At 41.7% G+C, this 8522-nt stretch overlaps 1 protein-coding gene across 1 annotated transcript in view; it reads left to right on the top strand.

Moving 5' to 3' along the window:
• The window catches only part of LOC138804825 (cytochrome P450 3A9-like), an 18462-nt gene extending 12707 nt beyond the window's left edge, over positions 1 to 5755 (top strand). The window contains exons 11-13 of the mRNA XM_069989317.1: positions 1047 to 1273; positions 2381 to 2543; positions 4655 to 5755. Coding sequence (XP_069845418.1) covers positions 1047 to 1273; positions 2381 to 2543; positions 4655 to 4750 — 486 coding nt within the window. The 3' untranslated portion in view covers positions 4751 to 5755. The remainder of the gene's footprint in view (positions 1 to 1046; positions 1274 to 2380; positions 2544 to 4654) is intronic.
• The last annotated feature ends 2767 nt before the right edge of the window (positions 5756 to 8522 follow it).

The following is an 8522-nucleotide window of genomic DNA, read 5'->3' on the forward strand; positions in this document are numbered from 1 at the left end:
CTGAGTCTGTGCATTTGTGTCCTCTTTAGAACTTTTACTAGAACTGAAAGTCTATGTCCTGATAGAGTCTTGTTTGTTTGTTTGTTTGTTTATTGGGTCTGGTCGTGGGGCCTGAACTCTAGGCCTGGGCACTGTCCCTCACCTCTTCAGCTCAAGGCTAGCACTCTACCACTTGAGCCACAGCTCCACTTCTGGCTTTTTTTTTCTTTTTGCTTACGTGGCACTGAGGAATCAAACCCAGGGCCTCAGGCTTGCAAGGCAAGCGCTCTACCACTGAGCCACCTTCCCAGCCCTAGTCTTGTTTTTTTTAAATTATATCATTATTTTCAAGTCATATAAAGGACTAGTTCCTCCCTCAACTAGTTAAAGGCTTGTATATAAAATATGCTTGCATAAAAAATAAATATATGGGCTGGGAAAGTGGCTCAGTGGTAGAGCACTTGCCTTGCATGCATGAGGCCTTGGGTTCGATTCCTCAGCACCACATAAGCAAAAAGAAAAAAGCCAGAAGTGGCGCTGTGGCTCAAGTGGTAGAGCGCTAGCCTTGAGCTGAAGAGCTGAGGGACAGCGCCCAGGCCCAGAGTTCAGGCCTCTCTACCGGACCAAAAAAAAAAAAATATATATGTGATATAATGTATTCATGTTTATTGTATAATCACAAATGTGGCCATGTGGCTATTTTAAATAAACAGAACAGGAATTCTCTTTTCTAAACACCATACCTCTGTTCTCTCTCTGGTGAGCTGTAACACTGACTTTGGTGTATTTGACTGGAGGGTGATTGTCTTCAGCTTTTGGTCACATTCCCTCACAGGAGAAAGAAAAGCAGTACAGGACAACAATGAGCGTAGGTTTGGGGATGTACTCCCATAACCATCCCTCCTATTTGTGTCTTTCCATGTACCATCGAGCAGATCCTACGACTTGGTCATTAGTTAAACACCTTGTGAAAGTTAAGGTTCTTTACCAACTGGAGTTATTCTTCAAAGCTCCTAACAGCACTGACAGAATTGCATTGAGTTCAGAGTGTATCTCAAACTTGCTAGGCACCTGCCACCTATGATGCCGTGATGGAGATGGAGTATGTGGACATGGTGGTGAACGAGGTTCTCAGGCTGTACCCCATTGCTGGCCGACTTGAAAGGGTCTGTAAGGCAGATGTGGAAATCAATGGAGTGTTTATTCCCAAAAACACCGTGGTGATGGTACCAGCCTACGCTCTTCAAAGGGACGCCAAGTACTGGCCAGAGCCTGAGGAATTCCGCCCTGAGAGGTAAGCTGGCTGGGGGGAAAGGCACCTTCCCCAACACGGTGGCTTCTAGCACCTTGCATGGTCTCATGCTATAGAAAGCATAGTGTTCCTGTTCAATGATTCACACTAATGTCTTTATCTTCAGCAATTTTTTTTAATATCACAAGCATAACAAATTTGGATAAAAACTTATAAAAATGGACCAGAAAAGGGGATACTAAATTTCAAGTCTAGAAATAATAATTTGTTAGTGATGTGGTATAGTGATGTTCTTAGTGTTATACCAAGGTCGCAGGACCCCCACCAAGAAGACAACCGAGAGTCAGACTCTACTGCTGTTTTATTTAAACAGGCTGCAGCTCGGGTCTCGTCCTACACTCTGACACAGCGGAGCCCAGGAGGAGAGCCCTGAACTAAGGATTTGCAGGTCTTATAAAGGCACACAACCAGGTGGCTTAGCACCACGTGTTGCTCTGCTCTGAAACAAGCAACAAATGGTCACTGCCTCAAGTACTCTAACCTTTCATTTAGGAGCACACTTCATTTTTTCTGTTGGTCATGGGGCTTGAACTCTGGGCCTGGCACTGTCCCTGTCAAGGTGAGTGCTCTACCACTTGAGCCATGCACCACTTCTGGTTTTCTGGTGGTTAATTGGAGAGTAGTCTCATTGACTTCCCTGCCCAGGCTGGCTTTGAACCATGATCCTCAGATCTCAGCCTCCTGAGTAGCTAGGATTACAGGTGTGAGCCACTGGTACCTGGCTAGACGCACACCAGGGGCTGGTGGTTCACTCCTGTAATCCTAGCTAGTCAGGAGACTGAGATATGAAGATCATGGTTCAAAGCTATCCCAGGCAGGAAAGTCTGTGAGATTGTTATCTTCAATGAACCATCAGAAAACAAGAATTGTCACTGTGGCTCAAAGTGGTGAGATAGCCTTGAGCTGAAGAGTTCTGGGACAGAAACCAGGTCCTGAGTTCAAGCTCCACAACTGACAAAAAATCAAACCGAATTCTAGCAGGATTTCACTCAGCAATCCTACCTTGTACTGTTTAGAGCAGTCTGAAGTTCAGCCACAAATAGCTGGGTTCTTGAAGTGTTCATGTTTTCCCCACTTTCGTTGTTTCAGGTTCAGCAAGAAGAACAAGGAAAGCATCAATCCTTACATCTACATGCCCTTTGGAGCTGGGCCTAGAAACTGCATCGGCATGAGGTTCGCTCTCATGAACATCAAACTTGCTCTTGTCAGACTCATGCAGAATTTCTCCTTCCAACCTTGCAAGGAGACCCAGGTCAGTATATTTCCTAAATGAACAATATTTTATAGTAGTTGTTGAGAGCCGAATATGGGGGCTTGAACTCAGGCCCTCACACTCTCCCCTGAGTTGTTTGCTCAAGGCTGGTGCTGTACCACTTGAGCTACACCTCCACTTTCCAGCTTTTTGCTGGTTAATTGGAGAAGAGAATCTTAGGGACTTTTACTATCCTTACTAACTTTATAAAGTATCATTTCAGCCTCATGATTAGCTAGGATTATAGGCATGAGCTACAGCAACTGGCTTTGTGGGATATTTGTGGAGGGTTTTGCTTTATTGCTTTTTTTAAATTGAGAGGCCTATTGTCAGACAAGTATATACTTGTTCATCTTTTAATATTTAAACCAAAGAATCTTTATTAGTGTTGTAATGAGTCCATTTCTTGGATTTCTCAATTTGGGAACCAGATCTTTTGTTTGATAAAATCGAAGAAGGAAGCTGATGTCCACTCAGTGCAGATTAGGATATGACGGCTCTGCTGAGGGTCTTGACCTGAGTGCATTTGAACTTCTTGTCATCTGGAGTCAGGATGCATGATTGTGACCTATAATGATACTGTGATTGCCATATTTGAAAGGGTTCTCCTCTGCCAGAGCTTCCAAAGGCTTCCAAAGGACGTGCTTATTTCCAAGGGTCATATATTTAAAATTCTGATCTTGCTTTATAGTGGGATTCCTGCATGGGAGATCAGACATAGATAGATAGATAGATAGATAGATAGATAGATAGATAGATAGATAGATAGATAGATAGATAGATAGATAGATACACAGACAGACAGACAGACAGACAGACAGACAGATAGTTTTTACTTCACGTATGGCTTTGGGGCAGCTGTGTCACTTTCCTGTGCAAACCAAGCAACTTAGCTGTATGAAAAAGTGGCCACCAGTATACTTAAGATGGGGCAGATGCTCTGCAGGTCCCCAGAGAATCTGTTTTCCACCTGGAGAGTGTTCTTCTTCATAACAGCGTGCATGTCTTCCCTGTTCTGGGATAGGCAGACTGCCCCACCACCACTGAAAGACCTACTCACAATATGGAGTATTTAGTGCAGCACTCAGAAATTACCTATTTCCAACTATGCTGGGCAGTCAAAAGAAGATGTTAGAAAAGTAAAAAGAAAGGGAATGAGGGAGGGAGGAAGAAAGGAAGGCAGGCACCAATTGCTCACACCTGTAATCCCAGTTACTCAGGAGATCTGAAGATCAAGGTTGGAAGCCAGCACAAGAAGGAAAGACCATGAGACTTTTGACTCTTATGTCCAATTAACTACTGAAAAGCTTGAAGTAGAGCTGTAGCTCAAGTGGTAGAGTGCTAGCCTTGAGCAAAAAGCTCAGGGACAGTGCCTAGGCCCTCAGTTCAGGTCCAGGACCCCTCAGCCCCACACACAAAAGTATTGGTTCAAATGGAAGAAGTGACTGGATTATTTAGAATTTGAAGACTGTTTTTGTAATTGAAATGTATAATACTTTCTCAGGGTTATCTTGACAGATTCAACAAATCCAAAATGAAACTTTTTATGAGTTTTTAAAAATATCTTGCCTTAATGGCTAAGAATCTGATTTAAATTTTGTGTTTTAGTGTGCCGGTCCTGGGACTTGAACTGAGGACCTAGGTGCTATCCCTGAGCTTTTTCCCACAAGGCTTGTGCTCTACCACTTGAGCCACAGATCTACATCCAGCTTTGGCCTTATTAACTGAAGAGAAGAGCCTCATGAACTTTCCTGCCTGGGCAGGCTTGGAACTGTGATCCTTGATCTCAGCCTCTTGAGTAGCTATGGTTTACAGGTGTGAGCTACTAGTACCTGGCTGGTTAAACTTTTTAAAACTCATTCTTTTAAAAAATCGTATCAGTAAAGTAATATAACATAGATATCTATATTTGTTTCCAGTGAACAGATGGAAGAATACTTTTCCTACCCCAGTCTTGACAGAGTTTAACCAATGAGTAGAAATAATTCAAGACAGGCAAAGTCAAAACTTGTTGTCAATTATTATTATCTTTAATGTATCTTTTTCTTTGCTGCTGTGGTTGGAGGTACTTGGTTCATCACTTTCTTGTTGTGTTTCTTTCACTGTTGCAGATTCCTCTGAAATTAAGTAATGAATCACTTCTTCAACCAGAAAAACCCATTGTCCTAAAGATTGTGTCAAGAGATGGGACCGTAAGTGGAGCATGATTCTCTGCAAAGATTTTTCTGCTGTGTTTTCCATGGACATTGTGTCCAGGAGCACTAGAAAATGGATTGATTGTGTGTGGGGAAAAAAGAACCCCTCAGAAATAAAGCCAGGTCTGGCCTTCTCAGTAAATTTGTGATTAGCAATTCTGGACATTTTCAAGCTTGTTCAATGGCTGTGTGGGCTTTTATCTACTGGGTGCCATAAAGGAAGTGACTTCTGGTTCTCACAGGAGTATTGCTCTCTCCTATCATCATTCCGTTCTCAGAGCTGTGATGAGACCATAGGCATTTATCACTAATCTTATCAACAATTAGGAAGAGGAGAGCTCTTGTGATAACGCTGTTGGCAAAGGTCTATCTCCAATGTTTTATTTGCATCATTCTACTATGTGTATTGTGTTGAGAAAGTTATTAACTTCCTTCAGCAAAGAGTATGATTATGAGGCCTCCACCCACATGAGGGGCTGATTGAGGATCTTCCATTTTTATCATCAGAACCAGTGATTGCCTGGGGTCTGTTTCAAGTCTCCAATTAGATTATTCATCATCCACAGGGTTAATCTGCTATGTTCTTCCTCATTGAAGGTATATTGCTCGTCTGATGCTACCATTTCTAAGTTCATGTTTTTTGTTTGTTTTTTTGGGGGGGGTCCTGTCCTGGAGCCTGAACTCTGGGCCTGGGTGCTGTCCCTCAGCTCTTCAGCTTAAGGCTAGTGATCTACCACTTGAGCCACAGCACCACTTCTGGCTTTTTTCTTTTTGCTTATGTGATGCTGAGGAATCGAACCCAGGGCCTCAGGCATGCAAGGCAAGCGCTCTACCACTGAGCCACCTTCCCAGCCCCTAAGTTCATGTTTTTGTACCACTCTACTGAGATGTGTTATATTGGTTTTGGTGTATTGTTTCTATCGCATCTCCCCCCAGTATTCCTTTGTGCTCCATTTTCACCTCCCCACTGTGTTAATACAATGAACACTGAATAAAAATAGCTGCTTGGTTAACTGATTTGACAGCAATGTTAAAATCACTCACTTATTTCCCTTCCCTTGTTTGTTTTTGTGCTTTCTCTTTCTGTTTTCCTTCTTTCCTCATAATTTAGTCCCAAAGCTTCTAGAGCACACCAAGGAAGTGGGTACACCTTGCAATGGAGAAGGGTGTCATGATGGCTTCAAGTCAGACATCAAGTAGAACCAGGAACTCCTCCACATGGAGCGGGGGGCCTGGCCTGGATGTGGGAACCCAAGCAAGGTGAACTGGAACTATGCAGATGGGTAGCCTGGAAAAGGGTAGCCATGGCCTCAAGAAGTTGTGCAAAACTCACGGGAGGTAGACGGGTGTGGAGGAATAGAAGTTGGCCCCATAATGCAGGATAGATCAAATAAGAAAATCTGTGAAAGAAAACAGAGGCTGCACTTATCACTGCTGATGAAGCAAGTCACCTCTTCAGAGAGAGAAAGCATGAGAAAGTGGAGTAGACTGTGGCAGCGTACATGTGTGCTTTTCCAGATAAATAGATAGACAGACAGGTATGTTTTTATAACCAAACTTGGGTGCATTATCTATCCATCTACCAACAGTTTTAACTCTGTAAGAGAAAAAATCCAATCAATATTGAATAAATGAACTACACACTCAAAATAAAAAAATAAAATATTGCAAATGGCTGTTAGTTGTATGAAAAACTATTCATCATCTTTACTCAACAAGGAAATGTAAAGCAAAACAACAATCAGAATGGCCATTATCAAGAATACAGAATATAAATTTGGCACTGGTAGCCCACACCAGTAATTCCACCTTCTCAGGAGGCTGAGATCTGAGGATTGTGGCTCAAAGCCAGTCAGGTAGGAAAATCCAAGACTCTTATCTCCAATTAATCACTAAAATGCCAAAAGTAGCACTCTGACTCAAGTGGTAGAACACTAACTAGTGGTAGAGCAAAAAAGCTCAAGAACAGTACCTAGGCCCTGAATTCAAGCCCAGGATGGGCTTATACACACAAAAAATCAAATAGTAAGAACTCTGTTGGGAATGGAATCCATTTACCTTGGGACATCTGATGGAACACAGGAAGAATACACACCAGTTTTTGGGTTCTCCTACCAAGAAGGCAACGCTAGTTAAAAATTGCAAAACAAAAAAACAACAAAAAAAAAATCCAGCATCTCCAAACTGAAAAAAAAATTCCAATCCTGCCCTCTTACTGAGTTCATAGTATTCAAACAATTAATGTTTAGACTGAATAAAGAAGTTCTCAGGCTCCTAAAGAAGATTAGGGGGAAAAATACAATCAAATTTGGACTGTTTATTTCTGCTACAAAAAAACTTAGTGTAAATTGGGCACCTGTGGCTCACCTGTAATGCTAATTCCTCAGAAGGCTGAGATCTGAGGGTTGCTGTTGGAATCCAGCCAAGGCAAAAAGTGGTCCTGTGGCTCAAGTGTAGAGTGCCCCCACCTGTAGTAAAAGAAGAACCCAGGCCTGAGATCAAGGCCTACGATGGTGCTTGTTTTCTGTTCTTGTGAATCAACTGTGGTTTAAACATGGAAATTCTGCTAAATTCTGTTTGCTGTTAGTGAAAGTTTTGTGTTTTGTCATGTATTTTATTTGGTGGTACTTTTTTTCCCCAACACTGATCATATGGTTCTATCATATAATGGGCAATGGTTCTATCATACAATTCCACTGAAATTCCAAAAATCTGAAGACTGATTTTCATTTTTTAAACCTCAAGTGCTCCTTAAAACTTTTGTTCATGAATGTTTGGTGGGGACTTGGTTGAACATGTTCACAATGACCTCAGTTTAAAGCATAAAATCTGTCATCATCACTTAAAATAAGGTCTTTTCTATAAAACTAACATGTTTCTGCCTTGAATATTTCTATTTTTGGTAGTAATCCTGAAATCATTTGCTTTTTTTTTTTTTGGCCCGTCATGGGGCTTGAACTCTGGCCTTGGGCGCTGTCCTGTGCTCTTCAGCTTAAGGCAAGTGCTCTACTGCTTGAGCCACAGCGCCACTTCTGGTTTCCTAGTGGTTTATTGGAGGTAAGAGTCTCACGGACTTTCCTGCCCTGGGCTGGCTTTGAACTGTGATCCTCAGATCTCAGCCTCCTGAATAGCTTGGATTACAGTCGTGAGCTATTGGCACCTGGCATTATTTGCTTTCTGAGTACAACTGTAAGTATTATCTTTGCTGCTTATGACCAGCAGCCATGTGAAGAATGTAAACCTTGTGTCAAAGGAGTTAATTGTCAAGTGTGCTGTTTGTTAGAAGCAAAAATCTTTATCAATAGAGGCAATAAAAGGAATGAGACTCAGCCCAGCTCCTAGCCAGCTGTGATAGAAAAAACTGTATCCCTTCTTTTTAACCTTGGTAGTCACTTATACTTAGAATGTGAGCCCAATTCCTTGACAAGAGAAAAGGACAGTTTGGACTGGGAGAAATACCTGGAGATATATTCTGCCTAAGCAGCCTGACTGTAGATGGAGTAAAGTTAGAAAAGTTGGTAAAGTTGGTATGTAATGGAGTTGGCTGTATTTAAAAAAGGTCAACATTAATACACTGATGTAAAACTACATCTGATTCTTTATGTCCATCCATAACATAATTGTTTGTGTATTATTCTATTTGTGAAGTTTTAAGGAAAATTAGGTAGTAACTAAACCAAAGTTCACTTAAATGTTTTTTATGCCAACGTTTTTCAAACAAACACTTTTTAACTTGAATGCTATTTTTGACTGTCTAATATCAGTTTCTCAAGCATGTAAGTTG

The sequence above is a fragment of the Dipodomys merriami genome, unplaced genomic scaffold (genome assembly GCF_024711535.1).
Source record: "Dipodomys merriami isolate MVZ:Mamm:240054 unplaced genomic scaffold, mDipMer1.0.p SCAF_373, whole genome shotgun sequence".
Classification (NCBI taxonomy): domain Eukaryota; kingdom Metazoa; phylum Chordata; class Mammalia; order Rodentia; family Heteromyidae; genus Dipodomys; species Dipodomys merriami.